This window comes from Amblyraja radiata, chromosome 22 (genome assembly GCF_010909765.2).
Source record: "Amblyraja radiata isolate CabotCenter1 chromosome 22, sAmbRad1.1.pri, whole genome shotgun sequence".
Lineage (NCBI taxonomy): Eukaryota > Metazoa > Chordata > Chondrichthyes > Rajiformes > Rajidae > Amblyraja > Amblyraja radiata.
Window position 1 is genome coordinate 22,689,647 of NC_045977.1, and position 23,826 is coordinate 22,713,472.

Consider the following 23,826-nt stretch of genomic DNA (forward strand, 5'->3'; position numbering starts at 1 on the left):
ATCCACGGATGCACTACCTTCCCTGATTTATTTTTTTGCCAAACTGGGATGAACAATTGTTGTAGTTCATGCATGCAGTCTTTAAATGCCTTCCATTGCATATCCACCGTCAACCCATTAAGAATCAATCGCCAGTCTATCTTGGCCAATTCACGTCTCATACCCTCAAAGTTACCTTTCTTTAAGTTCAGGACCCTTGTTTCTGAATTAACGATGTCACTCTCCATCCTAATGAAGAACTCAACCATATTATGGTCACTCTTGCCCAAGGGGCCACGCACAACAAGACTGCTAACTAACCCTTCCTCATTACTCAATACCCAGTCTAGAATAGCCTGCTCTCTCGTTGGTTCCTCTACATGTTGGTTTAGAAAACTATCCCGCATACATTCCAAGAAATCCTCTTCCTCAGCACCCTTGCCAATTTGATTCACCCAATCTATATGTAGATTGAAGTCACCCATTATAACTGTTTTACCTTTGTTGCACGCATTTCTAATTTCCTGTTTGATGCCATCCCCAACTCCACTACTACTGTTAGGTAGCCTGTACACAACTCCCACTAGCGTTTTCTGCCCCTAAGTGTTTCGCAGCTCTACCCATATCGATTCCACATCCTCAAAGCTAATGTCCTTCCTTTCTATTGCGTTAATCTGCTCTCTAACCAGCAACGCTACCCCACCTCCTTTCCCTTTCTGTCTATCCCTCCTGAATATTGAATATCCCTGGATGTTGAGCTCCCAGCATTGGTCACCCAGGAGCCATGTCTCCGTGATCCCAACTATATCATAGTCGTTAATAGCTATCTGCACATTCAACTCATCCACCTTATTACGAATGCTCCTTGCATTGAGACACAAAGCCTTCAGGCTTGTTTTTACAACACTCTCACCCCTTATACTATTATGCTGAAAAGTGGCCCTTTTTGATTTTTGCCCTGGTTTTGCCGGCCTGCCACTTTTACTTTTCACCTTACTACCTATTGCTTCTACCCTCATTTTACACCCCTCTGTCTCTATGCTCACACATTTAAGAAACCCTTTCCCTTTAACTCCATCCTCCACTATCCCATTCGACACCCCACCCCCCTTATTCAGTTTAAAACCACCCGTGTAGCAGTGGCAAACCTGCCTGCCAGAATGCTGGTCCCACACCTGTTAAGATGCAATCCGTCCCTTTTGTACAGTTCCCCTTACCCCAAAACAGATCCCAGTGATCTAAGAATCTAAATCCCTGCCCTGTGCACCAGTTCCTCAGCCACACGTTCAGGTCCCGTATCTCCCTGTTCCTGCTCTCGCCAGCACGAGGAACTGGAAGCAAACCGGTGATAACAACCCTGGAGGTCCTGCTTTTCAGCATTTTTCCGAGCTCTCTAAAGTCACGCTGCAGAATATTCATCCCCTTCTTTCCGACATCGTTTGTGCCGACATGCACTACCACTTCCGGATGTTCACCTTCGCCCTTGAGGATTTTCTGCACTCTGTCCGTGACATCCTGGATCCTGGCACCAGGAAGGCAGCACACCATCCTCGCATCCCGTCTGTTGCCGCAGAAACCCCTGTCCGTACCTCTCACAATGGAGTCTCCCACTACAATGGCGTTGCCTGCCTTAGGCCTTTTTGGTTTTGGCTCAACAGCCCTATTCGCATCGCAAGCCAGTCCGCGGCTAAGAGTAAACACGTCTTCTGTCCCGAAAGCTTCTAAGTGGGTGAACCTGTTCATCTTTTTCATCTTTTATAATTGACTCCAGCATCTTCCCCACCACCGATGTCAGGCTAACTGGTCTATAATCCCCTGTTTTCTCTCTCCCTCCTTTCTTAAACTGTGGGATAACATTGGCCACCCTCCAATCCACAGGAACTGATCCTGAATCTATAGGAACATTGGAAAATGATCACCAATGCGTCCATGATTTCTAGAGCCAATTAAGTAACTTGGGATGCAGACCATCAGGCCCCGGGATTTATCAGCCTTCAGTCCCATCAGTCTACCCAACACCATTTTCTGCCTAATGTGAATGTCTTTCAGTTCCTCCATCACCCTAGGTCCTCTGGCCACTAGTACATCAGGGAGATTGTTTTTGTCTTCCTTAGTGTAGACAGATCCAAAATACCTGTTCAACTCGTCTGCCATTTCCTGGTTCCCCATGAGGAATTCACCTGTTTCTGTCTTCAAGGGACCCACATTTGTCTTAACTAATTTTTTTCCTCTTCACATACCTAAAGAAGCTTTTACTATCCTCCTTTATATTCTTGGCTAGCTTACCGTCGTATCTCATCTTTTCTCCTTGTATTGCCTTTTTAGTTATCTTCTGTTTCTCTTTAAAAGTTTCCCAATCCTCTGACTTCCCGCTCATCTTTGCTATGTTATACTTCTTCTCTTTTATTTTTATATTGTCCTTGACTTCCCTTGTCAGCCACGGTCGCCTCTTATTCCCCTTGGAATCTTTCTTCCTCTGTGGAATTCTGCACCTTCTGTATTATTGCCTGAAATACCTGCCATTGTTGTTCCACTGTTATCCCTGCTAGGGTCTCTTTCCAGTCAACTTTGGCCAGCTCCTCCCTCATGGCTTCATAGTGCCCTTTGCTCAACTGTAATACTGACACTTCCGATTTTCCCTTCTCCTTCTCAAATTGTAGATTAAAACTTATCATATTATGGTCACTACCTCCTAATGGCTCCTTTACCTTGAGTTCCCTTATCAAATCTGGTTGATTACACAACACTAGATCCAGAATTGCCTTCTCCCTGGTAGGCTCCACTACAAGCTGCTCTAAGAATCTATCTCGGAGGCACTCCACAAACTCCCTTTCTTGTGGTCCAGTACCAACCTCATTTTGACGAATTTGCTAACTTACTGATTTGCTAATTAAATTCCTCAGCCAATCCCCGCACTCACTCCTTCACATGCCCCTCCTCTGCCAACCATGAAGGAAATTACTGCAGGCTGGCCCAGACCGGTTTTTAAATCACCCGCTCCTGAAAAAAAAACTTAAAAAAAATCCCCAATCGATTACCTTCTCAGCCAATCTCCACACTCACTTCTTCACCTGCTGCTTCTCTGCCGATCTTGAAGGTATTCATCCAGGCAGATGGCGAGTGTTTCATTGTGCTGATGATTTGTGCCTTGTAGATGGGGTGTGCAGGGCTCGAAATTCACGGTTGCCCAGGTGCCAATGGCGACCTAAAATCCAGACGGGCAACCTAAGAGCCATGCCATTTTGCCCGCTAGGCAAGCACCCGAGACACCTGTCGTTCAACTTTGAGCGGGGCTCCCCTCTCTATCTCTCTATCTCTGTCACTTTCCGTCTCCGCTCTCCTCTCGCTCCTCATCCGCCAGCATGGCTGGCCGCCTTACACATGCGCGCTACCATGGCCTGCACATCCACCCCCTGCACATGCGCACAACCACGGCCAGCACATAATTGGCTGTGGTTGTGCGTATGTTCCGCCCTGCACATGCGCACTGCCACGACAAATAGTCGGCGTTGGGCACTTTCTCCCTCCCTTTACAATGTGGGAGATCTGGCTGCCATTGCTGTCCGATCGCCGCCTCGCCGCGACCGCTGAAAACCAACGCAGAATCACTGCCTGGAGCTGGAGTAGCTCCCTTGCTTCATGGTTTCCCGGTCCTCCTTGGTTCTTGGTTTCTTGGTCCTCCAAAATATTCCAAATGGAATTTAAACTGGAGGTGGTGAAGGGAGGGCTTAAGCCAGAAAGGGTTATTGGGAAGAAAGAGCTACTTTAAATGTAGTTGCATCTGGTTGGGTAACTGTAGTAGGGTGGAGATTATTCCATGCTTTAATTGTCCATTGTCCGGGGGAAGAACGAATTGCTGTACACATCTGTCTTTGTAGCTGGGATCACAAATTGGATCGAATGCCCTCGTCTGCTCCTAATTGGTTTGGGTTTGGTGTAGGTCTTGTAATCTATGTCGAGCTGACCATTTAACATTTTGTAGAAACAGGTCAAACGGTGAGCTTCACGTCTGTCTTGGAGAGGGTTCCACCCCAGAGAATTCAGAAGTTTGGTGACACTCGCTTCTCTCTCATAGGTGTTAGTAACAAATCGAGCTGCCTGTCTTTGGACACGTTCGATGGAAGAAATGTTTTTATTTGTGTATGGGTCCCATGCTGCAACTGCGTAGTCCAAATGAGGTCTAATGAGGGTGAAGTATAGCTTCTCCTTGACAGAAGTTGAACAATGATGAAAGTTGCGCCTCAGAAAGTTTAGGACACTTGTTGCTTTCACCGTTGCATGATGAGTCTGACCATTCCAACGCAGATCATTCTGCAATTTGATGCCAAGATACTGGTTTGTTTGGATTCTTCAAGGGTGGCACCAAGTATATTGTAAGATGTTTCGCCTGGATTCCTCTTTCTGGTGACACGCATGGTTTCACATTTGGAAGGGTTGAACTGCATGCCCCATTGTTGTGACCACTCAACCATAGTATCGAGAACCTTTTGGAGAGCATCTTCATCATCAGCTGACTTAATTGGACGGTACAGCAAACAATCAAAAATATTACAAATGGAATTTAAATTGTAATGGGCCCACCACCATCAAACTCCAAACTCTGATAAATAACAGCCTATTGCACATTATCTGTTTTTATTGTGTGTATATATATGGTCTATGGTATATAGACACGCTGAACCTTTATCTCCTGTTCTGTATTATGTTTACATATTCTGTTGTGCTGCAGCAAGCAAGAATGTTGTTGTCCTATCTGGGACATGACAATAAAACTCTCTTGACTCTTGACTTGGACTTAGGGAAAAAAGAGCTACCTTAAATTTAGTTGCGTCTGGTTGGGCATCTATAGTAGGGTGAAGAGTATTCCATGCTTTTATTGTGCGGGGGAACTCCATGGAACAGCCAGCATCTCTAGATAGAAGAAATTGGGTGACGTTTCGGGTAGGGACCCTTCTTTAGATTTCATATGGTTTTAGTGTTTTTAGTTTAATGTAAAGATACAGCGTGAAACAGGCCTTTCGGCCCACCGAGTCCAAGCCGACCGCCGATCACCGGTACACTAGTTCTATCTCACACATTAGCGACGCAAGTCAAGAGTGTTTTATTCTCACACGTCCCTCTTAGAACGATGAAATCCTTACTTGCGGCAGCACAACAGAATATTTAAACATAGTACTCTGTAAACAATGTTATAAACTAGAAAATAAAACAGTGTATATTTATATACGAATATGTAACTGTGTGTGTGTGCGTGTGTGTATATATATGTGTGTGTATATGTATATATTATATGTATATGTGTGTGTATTGTATTTATAATATTTATTATATTTTATTATAATATATTTTATTATATTTATTTATTATTATATATACATGTGTATATGTATATATATGTGTGTATGTGTATATATGTGTGTGTGTGTGTATGTATATATATGTGTGTATATTATACATGCGCGCGCACACACACACAATTTCCCTTCTGGGATTAATAAAGTTGTAATGTATAGTATTGTGTGTGTAGGAAGGAACTGCAGATGCTGGTTTAAACTGAAGATAGACACAAAAGGTGGAACTCAACAGGTCAGACAGAATCTCTGGACAAAAGGAAAATATTACGCTTTGGGTTGGGTCTGAGAAAGGTTCCTGCACACCTTTGGAATGTGGAAGGAAACAAGAGCATCCGGAGAAAACCCATGTGATCAAAGGGAAAAGGAGCAAACTCCATATGGACAGCACCCATATGCAGGATCAATTCCGGGTCTCTGGCAATATTAGACAGCAAATTTATGGCCAATGTACTGCGGCATAGTCTTGAACTGAATTAAAACATACAGTAGCTGTAAAGGGGAACATAGCGTCACTTAGAGATTTAAGACTGAAAATGGATAGTTTTTTTTTTAGTAACCAAAGTTATCAGCGTACAATTTTTTGTGTGTTGGAAAATAAAATATAGTGGCACAGCTGGTAGACTTGGAGATCTGTATTCGATCCTGTCCTTGGACACTATCTTGTTGAATTTGCACATTCCCCCTGCAAGCGTGTGGGTTTCCTCCCACAACACAAAGACGCATTGGCTTGGTAGGTTAACTTGTCTCTGTAAAGTTTCCCCTAATGTGTAGGGAGTGGGTGAGGAAAGTGGGATAACAGAACTTGTGTGAATGGGTAGACAATAATGCTTTTCTGGGTGAATGTTTACTACACTTTTTCCAGTGAGAAAGGAAGAGCACTGCCAAAAGTTCAGACGAAGAGCACTGCCAAAGGTGAGCGGGCCGGCAGAAGGCGCTGAAGTGGCGGCCAGTTCTGCTGTCGGGTTGCGGGGAGGGCTGGAGTGTTGAGAAGGAGGGGGTCGGGGATAATGCCAGTAACACACTCGCCGCTGCTGCGGCACTCCGGACGCGGAGCCACCGCATTGTAGCCGAGGATAGAAGCAGCCCGGGTAGCTGCGAGCGGCCGCTGGGACCCGACAGCAGAACTGCCCGCCACTTCAGCGCCTTCTGCCGGCCCGCTCACCTTTGGCAGTGCTCTTCATCTGAACATCTCTCACCTGCCGCTCGCCGACTTCGCTCATGTCAGCCGCTTCCTGCAAATCCTTAAATTCCCACAGCCGAGTAACCTCAATCACGCTGTCGGAATTTAAGGATTTGCGGGAAGCGGCTGACATGAGTGGCAGGAGCAAAGTTTTTAGGTGGAGAGCAGCCAGAGGTGAGCGGGGGCCGGCAGAAGGCGCTGAGGTGGCGGCTGGTTCCGCTGTCCGGCCCTGCGGCCGCTCAAAGCCACCCGAGCTACTTCTTTCCCCCCCCGCTTCAATGCGGTGGGTCCGAGCAAGGAGCGTCGCAAGTAGGTTACTGGCATGATCCAGATCCCCTCCTTCACAACGCTCCTGCCCTCCCTGCAATTTTACCCCGGGCCAGACTCCCCAAACGCTGTGAAAGAAACTCTCCCCTCCCCCCACCCCGGGAAATATGGTATTTAAAAATATATAAAACCAGGAAATGTATTTACCACATTATTGGTACACAAACTCCATTCTTCTCTCTTTGTTTCCTAAGATACTCTTCAGATAATGGCAATCCATATTTGAAAAACCCACCAAGAAACTAGCGCTGCGCATGCGCAGTACAGCAAAGGCAGAATTTCAGCTGCCTTCAGCCCCGCTTGTCATTGGCGGCTGGAAGCAGCGATGATGGCACGTGGGCTGCACAGACCTTCGCGTGTTGCAAGTGCTGCGGATGAAAGGCACGGAGAATTATGCCTACCTAAGAGATCGATCTCTTAGATAGGCATAATTCTCCCATGCCGTTACTATTTATATTTAGTGATTACCATTTTATAATTTTAGTCAGGGTAGGCAGTGCCTACCTTGCCTACCCTGATGGCACGTGCGTGGACTCTACTCTCTCCAAATGTTACTACTAACGTGCACATTATGGGTGATGTACAGTGGCCAATTAACATGACAGCCCTCTGGTTTAAGGGATGTGGGAGGAAAGCCATGCCGTCAGGGGGAGCATGAAAACTGCAGACTGCACTTGCAGTTGGGATTAGTCTGCCACCACTGGAGATTATGCAGCAGTCCCACTGCTGTGCCACTGTGCTGACCCAGGTGTGACAAGGTCTGATTTATAAATGACCCTGTTTGAGAGAAATTCAATGCCAGTTTTATTTTAAAGGAATTCATGTTGATGCCAATTTTAGATGCTCATATAAAATGGGAGGTCTTCTCTATTAATGGACGGGAAACTCCCTTCTGTCATAGCCCTTTGTTAGTTTAATCAAGATACATGTACATTTTTGCAATGCTTGACTAAAACAGCTCACTTAATTAGTTTTGTTTAGTGCCAAATGTAGTGTTGTGCTTTTTGATTTTAAAAACTACACAATGATTAACCAAACAATGTAATCTAGAAATTAAGATTAATTACTGTCAGTGCATGGATAACTAATGTGCCAATCCTGATTCTTGTCCATTGCACGAATAGTCAATTATCCTGCCATAGACGGATTTTAATCTTCAACTACCTTTTAACCTTAATGTTTAGCTGTTTATCAATATTGATGTTTGAGACCTTGCTGTGCACAAAAAATTCAGGAGGTGGTGTTCATAATTACATTTGTCAGGAAGAAATAGAACTGGGAAATGCTTTGGAACATCCCGAGGATGTGAAATCAGTATATAAATATTCATTCTTTTTCTTTGGGTTGCAACTAATAATGGAGGATCTACTTTTCCTTGTTTGTAAGTAAACTATTGGTTAATTCTCCTGTGTTTATATTCACACAAGCTTGGGAGAATGTGGAATTTTTCTTGCACAATGTGCAGCATTTGTTTAATGAATCTTCAATTATTTGTTCTGTTTGAGTATCTGCACTAAGCTTGTCTGTACTTGGTCCTGTGATCTTTAACATTTTGTTGCAATGTTTGCAGAATAAATCCGAATAGTTCAAAATTGGATATTTGTGAGTTTTCAATTTTAAATTTACTTGTGAACCTCTATCAAAGGGCAATGAAGGGTAAATCATTAAATATATTTGAGGGGAAGGTAAATGTATTTCTCAGTGCTAAAATGATCAAGAGAAGTGGGGAGATGACAGAAATTGGTGGATGAGCAGCTATGATCATGCTGAATGGTGGTGCAAGACCAAACAGCCTTCTTCTGCTCTTAATTTTGATTGTTTTATCATCAGAAGGTCCCCAGAAGTTCAGGATTGTAGTTCACCACCAACCACATTACCCACCTCAGAAATCTTTTGAGGGCCTTCTAGTGGAGGTATTTCTGATGCTATTAGTGATGTGTAATAAAAGCTGGCCATGCAAGTGATGTGCACATCCAGCAAACAAAATAAATACTGCAATCGTGCAACATCCTTTGCACACATGCTATGATAAGGCTTTCCTCTGCCTTTTTTTGGTCTATAGCATTATTTCCCAGTGCCTCATGTTTAAATTCAGAAATGGCCATTGGTCTCTAGGGGTTGGACAGGCTAGATGCAGGAAGATTGCTCCCGATGTTGGGGAAGTCCAGGACAAGGGGTCACAGCTTAAGGATAAGGGGGAAATCCTTTAAAACCGAGATGAGAAGAACTTTTTTCACACAGAGAGTGGTGAATCTCTGGAACTCCCTGCCACAGAGGGTAGTCGAGGCCAGTTCATTGGCTATATTTAAGAGGGAGTTAGATGTGGCCCTTGTGGCTAAGGGGATCAGAGGGTATGGAGAGAAGGCAGGTACGGGATACTGAGTTGGATGATCAGCCATGATCATATTGAATGGCGGTGCAGGCTCGAAGGGCCGAATGGCCTACTCCTGCACCTAATTTCTATGTTTCTATGTCTCCAGATCTTTGTTATAGGCTACGTAAACTATGGTTTGACCAGTCATAACCCATACAACTTTAATAACCCAGGCAATTTCTCTTGATTATTTGAATGCTGTCAGAAAAGAAACAATGTCAAGTGACATCTACTTTACAGCTGTTGTCAAATAAGTTATACAGTTACGTTTCATTTTTCTTCCTTCAGTCATCCTAATCTGACTGTTCTGCCTCGGATTTTAATATTTCTATGTATTAGCTTCACTTATTTCTCCCTTTCTGTGCAGAAATATAAAACACATTATTTAAAACTCACATTTTCCAGAATAGATTACAAGTGAGATAGAAATAACAACATTAAGCATAGGTGATGAAAGTCGGAAGGGCTGAAGCGAACATGCACATGACAGAAGTTTGTCAGTGGACACCTGACATAAATTACAATGGGTGTTGCAAATTGCTGATAGCATCGCTTGCATGCAGACCCAATTTTGTGTGTACCAAGTATTTTGTATCTGGAATCGTTTGTTTGAATCATCAGTGCCTTTCACATCTATTGTGCTTTGTGTTTGTGATGCCCTTGTATCTGATCTTGTTAAACGCATACAGTATTTTTTATTTTTGTTTCTTTCCCCCCCCCCCCAATAGGTTGTGAACAATGCATCAGAGAAGACGTTTGCCAGTGCCACTTTCAGTTCACTCCTTGATGTCATTCTCTCCACCATAGTCTTCCTCTTTCTCTCCATCACATGTTTCATGAAGCAGGGACTGTGTACATCACCTTCGCATGCCTCTGTTGTGGTTTTTGTCCTTGCGATCCTGCTTCAAGTGCTTTCCTTGGTTATCTCCATCAGGTGAGGCAAGCATGCTGTGTGGAAGGCTGTATATTCTACGGGAAAGGGCCAGTACAGAATTTCAGCACCATCCATAAACCACTGTTTGTGTAAATGTCTCAGTGCATCTGTTTTATAGTTCATCCATTAGGTGTTTCCCATATGTTAATTGTGTCTTATCAAGGTTTTAAAAAAAACAAAAGTTGAAGACGCAAGTTATTAGGATCCTGCATCAGTTTGAGCAGTTTGAATTTCTGTTTTGTGGCAAATTAACATGATCAAGAAATTCATTTTCATATTCAATCTTTTCAGTCACTTGGTCTTTGGTTTAATTTCAACCTTTAAATAAATATGTTTATTACTATGATCAGTTATATAACATTGTTACAGTATGTGGTTGTATGTTAAAAGAAACATCTTTTAATCGTTCCAATGGGAAATGGGGGTGTTAGGCAACGGCCCCTGAACTCTTCTGATGCAGCTGCACACAATTAGCTGACCCGACCACTGACTGTTGCTGCGGGCTTGTCTTGGTGCAGCATTCACTTCAGTATTGCTCGCCTGGATTCAAAGGTCGCCAGCAGATGTTACAGTGGACCTTTGAGGTTAGGAGGAGAAATCTGGACCGCGAAGAACATATCTAATCCAGGTCCATTACCATCAAGCAATCATTCAATGTTTGAGCATGGATATCCTGGTGTAAGGATAAAAGGCTGTTTTCATGAGTAACTAATATATTTTTTATTTTTCTTTCTGCACTTTATCCTGTTGAACTATACACAAGACTTTGGGGGAAAATCAACCTGGAGCAAAGGCAGGTGTATGCTATTTGAGTATGAAATTGGAGGTGATGACGGCTGGACTCTCCTGTAGATGCTTAAGGCTTTTGTCAGCTTGCAACCCTGATTGAACTTGGTGCTCTATAAAAGCACAAATTACAACCCAACTATCAACCACGGAGGGAGATTAGGGCTTGTCCAGTGCAGTTGTTAACTGGTGCATTTTTTCAAAATGTTAACCTTGCTAAGTAATCAAAAGCTATTGCATATTGTGTGAATATGTTGGTTTCTGAATATGAAGGTAGCTGTCTTCTGGTAATAGAAAATTCAAGATAATGATGGACACGATCAAAATATTGGTTCTTTATGCTCCACACTGTCGCCAGCAATGCATTTAGAAATTCTTCGTGAACTGACTAGTAGTAATACCCCAGCCAGTCCCTAACAATTGCATTTGGGTCTCCGGAAATGGGTTGAGGATGAATTAGAATTCTAATTTACAGAACACCATTTCTGCTATTCAAAGTTAGTTGATTTCCTTTTCTGTCTTTCTAGCCCTTGCTCCAACCTCATTTAGCCTAGGAATGAAGTACAATATTTGTTTTTAATTTTGTATGGAAAAATGCCTGGAATTTGTGGGGGGGGGGGGGGGAGAAGGGGGAAAGAGTCTCTTATTTTGGAGTGTATCATATTGCTGCATAGTGCTCAAGTCCCTTACGTGCTCCAGCTTTGCCTCAGTAGCCCATGTAGTAGATGAATTTGAAGAGTTCCTATTCCCCAATTGGTGTTCAAGTTTAACTTTGGTCAGCAGCTGTATTCTGGAAATGGTAGATACTGCATGGATTGAATCCAGAGTAAGAAAGTTCAGAAATACTTGAAATGCATGTAATTTGATGCTGAAGTAACTAATTTTTGGTTTTAATTGTGTAAAATTAAATTTTTTATTTATTCTGGTATTAAGGAATTAAAGTTGCCAGTGTATTTTCGTTTTGCAATGCTGGAAATACCATGATTCTGAGAATGGCATGTAGGGTTAATGTTACAGATCAGTGTCCTTCGTTGTTCGAATTCACATTGTGATCTTCAACACAGAATGATTATGTTTTAGATATCTATATGACCAGTGTTCATACATGGGTCTGATTGTTAGTCAATAGATCCCTATATATCAACATCTGCTCCATTTAAACATTAGTGGCTTATGGTTGTGGTAAGTTTGAATTTATTTGGGATAGCTGTTATAATGAATTGCCCAGTTGTTCTAACCTCCATTCACTGTTCCATTGTAGAATGGCGTTTTACCTGGATGAGGTGATGCCATGTACCAAAAGACCGATGAGGGCAATCTCAGGCTGGCTGCCTCGTCATTTTGTTGGAGCCATTCTCATCTCTCTCCCTGCAGTTGCTGTGTTTTCCCATTTCACTTGTGAATTTAAAACCAATGTAAATGTAAGTATCCTTGCATCACCATAGGGGCAGACTTGGAGAACAATATATTCTTGAATAAAATATCCTTAATTCTACTTGAAAGTTCTGCCACTTTGAGTTATTTTGTTCTGAAGTGAAGAGTGAAGGAGGTGTATTCAGGCTTAACTTGGGATTGGATTGATACTCAGCAAAGTTTGCTTTTTCTTTGCAGTCTGGAAGCATCTTGGATTTTACCAAATTATTTTTATCTAATTCAGCAGAGCCCTAGAGTCGAGCCTGAGACTCGTGCCTGAGCTGTGCATTTCCAATCAATTTCTTTGGTTGATAGCTGCACGGCACAATTTAAAAAAAAAGTTGGTCCCTAACTTAAAATAGAAACCAGAATCTTTCTCATCTGTATGGTTCATCCATGTTCTGATTTTGATCTAATGAACTTTGAATATGATGACCAAGCTGAGTTGTTCCACGAGAACAGACAGAAGTAGTAGGAGTCGCAGGTAGAAGAGTTCAGCCTTGAAATGGAGACAGCACTTGGCCCAAGCTAGAGAGTGAAATCTGAAAAGGAATAATTAGTCATTTTGGGAAGATGCATGCAGCTAAAGTCACCCAAAGTTTATTTACTCACTGACACCCTTGCCAATGATTTCAACGGAAAAAGGCAGATTTAGATGTGGCTAGAGAATGGTGGGGAATTATTCTTGCAGTGGGCATGCAGATACAGTAGCTCCTTGCTACACAGTGGAAGAACTGAATCTTGGTGACTTGAGACGCAGTGATAGTTTTGAGGGCATCTTATCCCTCTGGAATACCAGGGATTAAAACATTTCCATTTGAGTCTGGGAGTTTTGGTCAGTACAAGGTCTTGGGAGGTTTTTGTACAAGGCTATGGCTCTAAGCATGTATTAAATGCAGAGGTAATGAATTTGAGCCTTCACTAAAATTAAAATCAACTTGATTGAGATATTTTACTTATGACTCTTTCTACAGGTTACCATGTTCTTCTGTTGTGCAATGATCATCACTTTCATTCACTACTGTAACTTTTGTCAATTGAGCTCCTGGATGAGGTTTTCTTTGGCTACCATTGTTGGTGTGTTGCTTCTAATTCTACTCTACGTCACGCTATGTCCTTCAATGTAAGTATTGCACTGTAATTTGCTACAAATTTGCATTTGATAAGGTTCCACTTAGGAGATTAGTGGGCAAAGATAGGGCGCATGGTATTGGGGGTAGAGTGCTGACATGGATAGAAAATTGGATGGCAGACAGGAAACAAAAGAGTAGGGATTAACGGGTCCCTTTCAGAATGGCAGGCAGAGACCAGTGAGGTACCGCAAGGCTCGGTGCTGGGACCGCAGCTATTTATAATATACATCAATGATTTCGAAGATGGGATTCAAAGTAACATTAACAAATTTGCAGATGACACAAAGCTGGGTGGCAGTGTGAATTGTGAGGAGGATGCTATAAGAATGCAGTGTGACTTGGGTGAGTGGGCAGATGCAGTTTAATGTGGATAAATGTGAGGTTATCCACTTTGGTAGCAAAAACAGGAAGGCAAATTATTATCTAAATGGTGTCAAGTTGGGAAAAGGGGAAGTACTACGGGATCTGGGGGGGTCCTTGTTCATCAGTCAATGAAAGTAAGCATGCAGGTACAGCAGGCAGTGAAGAAAGTGAATGGCATGTTGGCCTTCATAACAAGAGGAGTTGAATATAGGAGCAAAGAGGTCCTTCTGCAGTTGTATAGGGCCCTAGTGAGACCACACCTGGAGTATTGTGTGCAGTTTTGGTCCCCTAATTTGAGGAAGGCCATTCTTGTTATTGAGGGAGTGCAGCGTAGGTTTACAAGGTTAATTCCCGGGATGGCGGGACTGTCGTATGCTGAGAGAATGGAGCGGCTGGGCTTGTATACCCTGGAGTTTAGAAGGATGAGAGGGTATCTTATTGAAACATATAAGATTATTAAGGGTTTGGACACGCTAGAGGCAGGAAACATGTTCCCGATGTTGGGGGCGTCCAGAACCAGGGGCCACAGTTTAAGAAAAGGGATAAGCCATTTTAAACGGAGACGAGGAAACACTTTTTCAGAGTTGTGAGTCTGTGGAATTCTGCCTCAGAGGGCGGTGGAGGCCAGTTCTCTGGATACTTTCAAGAGAGAGCTAGATAGGGCTCTTAAAGATAGCGGAGTCAGGGAATATGGGGAGAAGGCAGGAATGGGGTACTGATTGGGGATGACCAGCCATGATCACATTGAATGGCGGTACTGGCTCGAAGGGCCGAATGGCCTACTCCTGCATCTATTGTCTAAAGCAGAATTACCTCCGTATGCTGGATCTTTCTGGATATTTCATTCTCCCTTTTGAGGTGTGTTTTTAGGAGTTTTTAGGTCAAGGATGGCAGCAATGATAGAACTGCTGCTTCAGTGTCACAGACCTGGTTGCTAACCTTGGGGGCTTTTACACGTTCTCTCTGGGTTTCCTCTGTCTGTTCCGGTTTCCCTCCACATTCTAAATATGTGCAGGTTTGTAGGTTGATTGGTCTCTGAATTGCTCCTAGTGCAGGGAGTGGATATGATAGTGCGCTAACATGGAACAAGCGTGAACAGGTGATCAATGGTCAGCATGGACTCGGTGGGCTAAAGGGTCTATTTCCATGCTGTATCACTAAAGGAAACAGTAGCATTTGGGTTTGTAGCAGATTAATATATCCAGTACGAGGCAGAGGAAGAACTTGCATCACTGCAAGAAAGAAGCTATCACTGACTGATTGCTGAAGGTGTGCAGTAGTCCAGCTAAGGATGATAGCAAGCAATGGGAAAGAATATGTCAAACTATGGAAGCTTGGCTTCAGATGAAACTGGAATGTAACAGTTCTTTTGTACTGTAGGCACTTACTGTATAACCCAAAGAAAAGTTATAATTTTTAATTCCAATCTTTTCACATCTGAAAGACGTCGGCTGGGGGTTAGTTCCAACTTGCAAAAATGTAACATGGTTGAGTAGGCAGGTATCAAGTATTCTGATGCCAATAAAGAACAAGTGACCAACAGGAAAATAAGTACATATGCTCATATTTTGTGAGTAACCAATTCTGTCCAATACTATGATGGGGTGAAATTATTCAACGTGTTTTCCCCAGGTAGATCCATACTGTCATATGGAGCCTGGGGTTTACTTGTGACATTATAGCTTAGACTAAGTGCTGGTAATATCCTACTGATATTTGCACTTGAGCTAAGTCAGACTATTTGTATTTGGTGACGCTGTAAACAAGATTATGGACAAATGAACATTTGTTCCGATGCTATTTGTTGAAGACCTGATTCGGGCTTGTTCCACTGACAGTATTAACAAGAATTGTGGATCAGCTAGGGGGAATAATAAGATGCCATTTACATCATGAGTATCTCTAAAAGAGAGGAACATCTGAGAAGGAATGAAATGTGCAAGTCTGCCATGGAAAATAGGGGCGGCACGGTAGTGCAGTGGTAGATTTGCTGCCTTACAGTGCCAGAGACCCAGGTTCGATCCTGACTATGGGTACAGAGTTTGTACGTTTTCCCTGTGACGCGTGGGTTTTCTAAGGGTGCTCCGATTTCCTTCCACACTCCAAAGACGTACAGATTTGTAGGTTAATTGGCTTCAGTAAAATTGTAAATTGTCCCTAATGTGTAGGATAGTGCTCGTGTATAGTGCATGTGTAGGATTGTTGGTCTGCGTGGAGTCGGCCGAAGGGCTTGTTTCCGCGCTGTATCTCAAGGCTAAATAGAGCAAGGTTCTTTATATCAATATTTGACAGTGATTTTGGAATAACTTTGGGGTTAAATCTTTTTAGTGGGAAAAACAAAACAATATTTTTTTGTATTGGAGAGGATGAATCTGAAAAGTTAATTAGCACTTTAATAAACACCAATACTCTCAATCCTGGCATGTGAGTAATTACACATCTGCATGTACAGTTAATAAATTAGGTTACGAGGGAAAAACTTGGTTTAAGAACTTCCTCTTTGTTTACAGCTCGCCTGAAGTCCAATTTGACTCTCTTGAATCATTCGGGTAAGATCTTAACATTTATTATGATTTTCAGAAGCAATTGCGGAAACTTTATTTCACAAAATAGATGCAATAAATATCCTCAGTCAATGCAGGATTCCATTCCTATAATTTGCATGTGCCTTATATAGACCAAATAGTCTTTCCATTGCTGCCAAATTAATAATGGTTTATCTGATGATATAACAATTGCACAGAAGGATCTGTCTCAAAGTGGTCACTTCATTATAGTACAGTGGGTGAGGAGCATCGTCATGGTTGCAATCATTTATGTAGATGCTAAAGATCCTGCAACAGACTTCAGTGGTGTCTTAGCCAAGTTGCAACTTTCAACTAGTATTGTGAACGTAGGTAATCTGAAATAAAACACACAATCTGGAAACCTGGGTCGGCAGCAAAAGTGGAAAGCGAAACACTTAATGTTTCAGACTTTACAGAAGTCTTAAGATTTTGGGTAATCTGGACATTGATCTAATGTTCTTTTCATAATGGGGATCAGATTTAAGTAATTCATCAACTGTGAAACATAGAATGTCTCGAGAGCATGCAAGAAGCAGGTTTCTTTTCATAGACTGTAATGTAAGATTTCAGAGAAATATTAGAATGCGAGAGTATAATTTTCACAATAGCATAATACCGGGAGATATTCTTCTGCTCTAATCTGGACAAGGTTCATGTTATCCAGTCCCTTTAGAATCGTAAATCATAATTAAGCGTTTTTCAAGTGAGGACGTCAAATTTACATCCCTTGAGCTTTTCCATTTTTGTGGTTTATGCAGTTTTACTCTTTTAATAGCATCTAATGATTGTGTAAGGAAATTTCATCTGATTTTTTAAAATATTTGTAAAACATACCTACTGGTTAAAAAGAAAAATCACTCTCTTTATTGTCTTCCTCAACGCCAACAGAGAAGTGGGCTGCAATGTCTCAATGTCTACTTGGAGTTCAAAGAATCTAGAACTGATCCGAAAGGAAGTGATTCTGGATATCGTCCTGTTGCTTTTGCTGGTCTGGTTCCTGAACCGGGAATTTGAGGTCAGCTATCGTCTGAATTACCATGGTAATGTGGAGGCAGACCTTCATCGCCACAAGATACAGAGCATGAAAGACCAGGCTGACTGGCTGCTTCATAACATCATCCCTGCGCATGTGGCTGATCAACTCAAGGTCACTCCCCATTACTCCAAAAACCATGAAGATGTGGGTGTTATTTTTGCCAGCATTGTTAATTTCAGTGAGTTTTATGAAGAGAATTATGAAGGGGGCAAGGAATGCTACCGAGTGTTGAATGAATTGATTGGAGATTTTGATGAATTATTGGGAAAGCCTCAATACAACAGCAATATTGAAAAAATTAAAACCATTGGAGCTACCTACATGGCAGCTTCTGGATTAAATCCATCGCAGCGACGTGATAGCAACCATCCACACAGTCATTTGCAGACTCTTTTTGAGTTTGCCAAAGAAATGATGAGGGTCGTGGATGAGTTCAACAAAGATATGCTGTGGTTCAACTTTAAACTACGGATTGGTTTCAATCACGGACCCCTCACTGCAGGAGTTATCGGCACGACAAAGCTTCTGTATGACATATGGGGTGACACAGTGAACATTGCTAGTAGGATGGACACTACAGGAGTGGAATGTAGGATCCAGGTGAGTGAGGAGAGTTATCGAATATTAAGCGAAATGGGCTATGACTTTGATTATCGGGGGACAGTGAATGTCAAGGGCAAAGGTCAAATGAAGACATACTTGTACCCTAAAAGCACAAACAGTGGGATCATCCCATCGCATCAGCATTCGGTGTCACCAGACATCCGAGTGCAAGTGGACGGAAGCATTGGGCGCTCTCCCACGGATGAACTTGCTGGCCTTGTGCCTTCTGTGCAAATCATGGACAAATCTGCTCAATGCTCGGACAACTCTGAGGATAAAGACTTGCTTTGTGCTCTACAGAAGGTAAAGACGAAGCAGGTAGAAGAGGCATGCAGCAAAATGGGTGACGAGGATCCAGAGGAGATGGATGAACTGACAAAACTACAAATTTCTACTTGTCTATGATGCATCTTGTCATATCACAAATCAGCCTCGTCGGTAGGAACCAGTTCACGTTGGTAGTGTCTGTGCGTGAAGTGATTATTCCTGGTTTTTAATATTTTCATTTTATATCCTGATTTCTGTGTTGATCACAGTAACGCAGGAGGCAGCTCCATTGCTAATGTCTATGCTGTTTATGGATATCAAGTGCCTTTTGGGGAGGGGGGGAACTGAGGCCTATGGAAAGAGGCTGCAGAAAGCATGACTTAGAACCCTGCACAATGCTTTGGTTATAATCTTCCAGTCTCTTTCCACACATCAACCCATCTCCCACCCAAATGTCTCATTCGGTTGGCTTGGTTTGCTGCTTCATCTTTTCATTCCTGTAGTCGTGTCACATTTATTCTGAGCCTCTGGGGAATACTAATGATGAATGCCAGCAGTGCACCAAGGGATATGAGGCAAAAGAATCTGGTCATGTGAAGCATTAACAAACTTCAAATCAGTCCTCACTTGCTGGTACTCCAAAGGGTCTGGAAATTAATAAGCTATTTCAAACTTCGAGGCAATGTTTTTCATTTACCATGCCCTCATTGAAAACAGGCTATTAACTAACTTTCTGATAGTCACCCTTGTTTCCAGGGTAGGGATAATGCCTAAAAAGAATTGGGTAAGTAGAAGTCTTAAGCCCAGGGTTGTTCAGATCTGCATGAAAATATGGCAGATTATGTAAATCCAGTTTATAATACTAGAGGCTTGTTTTCATTGTTTCCAAAGAAATGTTCTCATTAAAACACTCACAATTCTTGATTCCTTTATCTGCCTTCAGTTCTGAAAATCAGCCTTATTTCAGGTTGGAGATGATAGGAGTTGCAAGTATGATATGAGATAGGACCAGTAACTGAACCAGCGGAGACTCTGTTCCCGGATATCTATGGTCGTGGGTCTATCTATACTGTTCACCAGTTAAGCAGATTGCTGCAGTAACATGGCATCTTCCAATCTTCAGATAAAATTCCTGAACTAAGCAATCTTCTATCCCAAGGCTGTGAGGGTGAAACATTCCCAGGAGTAGTGCTGTTTAATATAATTGAAATTGTCTGAAATATTCAGCAGGTCAGGCAGCATCTGTAGAAAAAGTAACAATGTTTTGGCTTGAAGACCCTTCGCCACCTTGAAATTTTATTTTTGTTATTTTCACAGATGCTAACTGAATTGACCATTTCTAGCTGTTTTGATTGCAAATTTTCAGCATCTGCCGTGTTTTGATTTTCATTCAAGTTGTCTGCCCTTCCGATCTTGTATGGGAAACCTATTGGTAGGGAATTGAGGATGGAAGTGATAATTTTCACAGTAAAAATAATGTATTCAAAACTGGAAGACAAAAATTAGCATTTAATGCTGTGTCAATTTTTCATTATTAAATGGTATTGCTTAGCAGAAATTGATAACACCTCCCCGTCCTAAATCGAAAGCTAGGACTGAATGCAAATTTTATGCCATTTCATAAGATCTGCAAAATTGCCTGGATCAGAATAGAATCGTCAATTCAATCTTTCCCCAACTATTTTTCACTGCCAGCACTTCCTCTCTCATTCCCACCACAATTTTGACATGTATTTTTTTTAAGTGCTGATTGTTTGTGTTCTTGAGTTGTGTTTTAAAACCCAGCAATGAAAATGTGTGGAATATATTGGGAAATGTAAGCCCTTCCTAATGTTATGTTGGAGGCCCCACTTGCCGCTGATCGTGAGATTCCTTATAAATTACTGACGACGCATTCGCATCTTTCAAACTTTGGAGTTAATTTAATTTAGGTATTCCAATCAAATGAATATTGGGTTTGTTTTAACCCCCTGCGTACTTGGCAAACTACTCAAACCGAACACTAACATCTGTTGAAATTTACCTTGACCTGACTCTCTCTTCCCAAACTGGTTGAAGTGGATAATTATTTCCTTACAAAATCTAATTAAAGCTAGTGTGTCAAGCAATATAAGCAATAATATTAGATATAAGAATAACAAAATAGCATTGAACATATGAGTTGTTGAAATGCACTGCACTCTAAATCTACAAATCAGATTATGGATTCGGTAGTTATTTCAATTTATTCATTGCTCGACATAAATAGGTCTCGTTTGGGACAAGACTGACAAAGTTTTATACAACTTTCTAATGCATTCAGAATCCAAGCTCATTGAAGAAATGTCTGAAACTGCTCTAAGAACAAGGTGTTCACTGGGGCAGTTTTGGTGTTTAACCAGTATCAAGAGAAATGTGTTCTGCAACTGCACAACAATAAATTCATACAGTTGAAATAAGTTACGTATACTTTACTTTAATGCCTCATCAGCAAGAGGTGTACACAAGATAAACCTTAATCAAATTGGACACTAAAATGATAGGATGAGAGATGTATTGACATCCCCCTTTAACAGAAGGATTGTTTTGTCTCTAATCAAATGAAATATTTTTAAATTCACTCACTCCAAGCAGCTTTGGCTCCATTCAACAGGCTGGTATTTTGCAACCAATTATCTATAGCTCTACTATCACTAAGGCAACTTCTCTGCACATAAATCTTCAGATTTAATAAAGTATATTATTTCAGTGCATCCTTGCTGATGTATATGCATTAAAATAAAATTATAAGCAGATTAAGTGTTCCTAATTTATTTGCAACTAAATGGCTGCTATATAATTTGATTCCTCTCGTAATATTCAATGGAGGAATTTAAATTTGGATGAAAGCACTTGAGTACTTCTGCTGCAAACAAAATTCTTGAGGCTGGAGGCAAGTCTTCACCTGTAAGCCCAAGAAAGGAGCCTGTGACCTGGCCCTGTGGAGTGTAGGATCTTCAAGCTGTAAGTTGAGTGAGCTTTGTCATTGTACTCAAAGTTGAAAGATTATTTTCAAATGACACTAGGATAGTGTCCGTTACTGCCAATTGTCCACTATAACCGAGTACGGTATTATTGTATGTAATTGAAACAAAACTGCAGATGGTTAATACACAAAAGAGACAGTGCTGGAGTAACTCAGCGGGTCAGGCAGTACCTCTGGAGAACGTGGAGGGGTGACGCCGGGACCCTTCTTCAGACTGATTCAGTCTACTAAGTTACTTCAGCACGTTGTGTCGTATCGTCTTAAAACCAGGCGGCGATGCCGCTGGTCTCCCCCCGCGAGCCCTTCACCAGTTACCGCACAGTCCGATTGATGCGGCTCACATTATAGCCCCTGTCTGGAATCTCGCTCTTCATGCCGCTGCCAATGACAAGACGAGCTTGGTCACCATGGGGCTCCCTTCTCTCACCAGCTGCCACTTTGCCCGCTCCACCCTCCCGTCGTTTTGACCAGTCTGTCACTCCCTTCTCCACCACCTCCTTCTCCCCCACAGGTGCTGACATCGTCCAAGGCAACGTACGTAACCGACCCCGGGTGATAGATGGGGGAGAGGATGATTGGAAAGAGTGACGGGAGGATGACACAGCAGCGGTGGAGCGGGGAGCAGACTAAGCGACTGCCATCTGGAAGAAGCAGCCGCTGGTGAGGGGAGGGAACCCCACAGTGACCGAATGCGGCCTGTCGGTGGTGGTGATCTGAAGAAAGCCATGTCCCCAGGGGCTACAACATGAGCCATGTCAATCAGACCTTACAGGTCAGATCAAGGGCTTGCTCGTACACCTTGCAAGCCAGTGCTGGTGACGGAAGCCAGGGCTGTAAGTGGCTGGGGAGACGGTGAGAGCTGGGAATGGCACCGGCCGGTCCATCCACTTTAACCAAAATCCGTTATATAAGGGTCCGTTAAAACGAGGGTTTACTGTACTTTAAAATTGCTCTCACTTTAAAGACTGATTATTTCAAATTAGAAAACAAGATCATGGTTAAAAACAGACTTTCCATCGCTAAACGGTGAAAACACCCCCATGGCCCCACTGCTAAGGTTAGTTTTCTGATATTTAATTTCAATTGCCACTTTTTTAAGTACTATAGTGTTTCTTAAATGGAGTTTGTTTAAATTATTTCTAATGACTGCAGCTGCAAAGTCCTCTGCACCAAAGTAAATTCTGCAGCACAGTTGAATAGGAGTTGGCCAAGCTCAACAATTTCCTCTGAACATCGTGATATGATGACCTTACAGGAATAGAAAGGGTGGGGTGGGTGGGGGGAGGGTACTGTTGTGGTCCTGTCTTGGGTCATCGGTGCTGTCTTGGAGTCACCTAAGCATTTTGTATTTGCTTTCGAGGCCAATTTTATATTGGACCTCTATAATATACAGATGATGAGTATTTATCTTGAAACTACTGCAAATTCATCAGATGTTTTAAAAGTCTCTCACAGTGGAACCTTTCTAAAATAAAGTGACTGACTTAATTTAGGGAGCTGCTGTTCCACTTTTGTTCCCAATTCTCCAGAACCACTGACTGTTTGCCCAATGGAGAGAATTGGCCATCATGGTGGGAAGACCTGTTGCCATGTGCTGACATGCCCTGTCACCTCCATAGCCACATGATTGACAGCAGAGTTGGGGTGGGTGGGTTGGTGATGGGTGATCCGGTCTTGGGGCTGTTATGTATGCAGTCCTATGGGCACTCATTAATTATCCCTATTGTACTAGGAGTTGTTGGTTTTACTTCTACCCCGCAAAACATGTTTATTGAACCACACTTGTCCACTTTGGTCACACACTGCCTCAAGAAAGACATCACTAAGAAACCTTGTTTATGAAAATACATAGCCATGACTGATCCCAAGGCGGGTCTGGGAGCACCAGACCAGTTGAAGCACAGTTGCTGTGACCCATTAGCTGCTGCTGAATATAGTCTCAATAAATGGCAGTAATGAAGGAGCAGATCTCTGAACAACACTACATTGTAACTGAGTTTGGTCTGAAGGGATTGTGGGTCTCACACTCGTGGAATGTTGTATACTGCTCTGCAGTTGGTCTGGTTGTAAATACAATGCCTATGCTTTGACAGACAATGTATGTGAAATATTAAGCTATATGTATATAGATAAACAATATATCTGAATTATTACTACCAATCTGTAATCAATTGTATATTAAATTCAATTTACTGCGAATAACAATGACTTCACTGTAAATGTTCACCGTACATCTGCCAATTGGAATACAGTATTCATAATAAAGTTTTACATGAATGGTGCTGTGAGGCAGCAATGCTTAACCATGAATAGCTGGACCTTGCATGCAGGATGATACTTACCTGGTATGTTCATCTGTGTGTGTGCGTATATTTAAAAGTTCAAGGTCCTGTGTTGCTATGGCATACTTGCAACTTGCATTCTATAATATAATAACAAGGAATTGCAGATGCTAGTTAATACCAAAGATATACGCAAAATGCTGATGTAACTTGGGTCAGGCCAC

At 42.2% G+C, this 23,826-nt stretch overlaps 1 protein-coding gene across 2 annotated transcripts in view; it reads left to right on the forward strand.

The window, feature by feature from the left end:
• adcy9 (adenylate cyclase 9) overlaps positions 1-23,623 on the forward strand; it is a 65,934-nt gene extending 42,311 nt beyond the window's left edge. Inside the window, exons 5-10 of one of the 2 annotated variants that reach the window (XM_033040652.1) lie at positions 9,943-10,148; positions 12,196-12,355; positions 13,322-13,470; positions 16,354-16,392; positions 17,299-18,487; positions 21,832-23,623. In XM_033040652.1, the coding sequence (XP_032896543.1) occupies positions 9,943-10,148; positions 12,196-12,355; positions 13,322-13,470; positions 16,354-16,392; positions 17,299-18,454 (1,710 nt within the window). In that variant the 3' untranslated portion in view covers positions 18,455-18,487; positions 21,832-23,623. Of the gene's footprint in view, positions 1-9,942; positions 10,149-12,195; positions 12,356-13,321; positions 13,471-16,353; positions 16,393-17,298 lie in introns of both variants that reach the window. The other variant, XM_033040651.1, reaches the window with a different exon arrangement.
• The last annotated feature ends 203 nt before the right edge of the window (positions 23,624-23,826 follow it).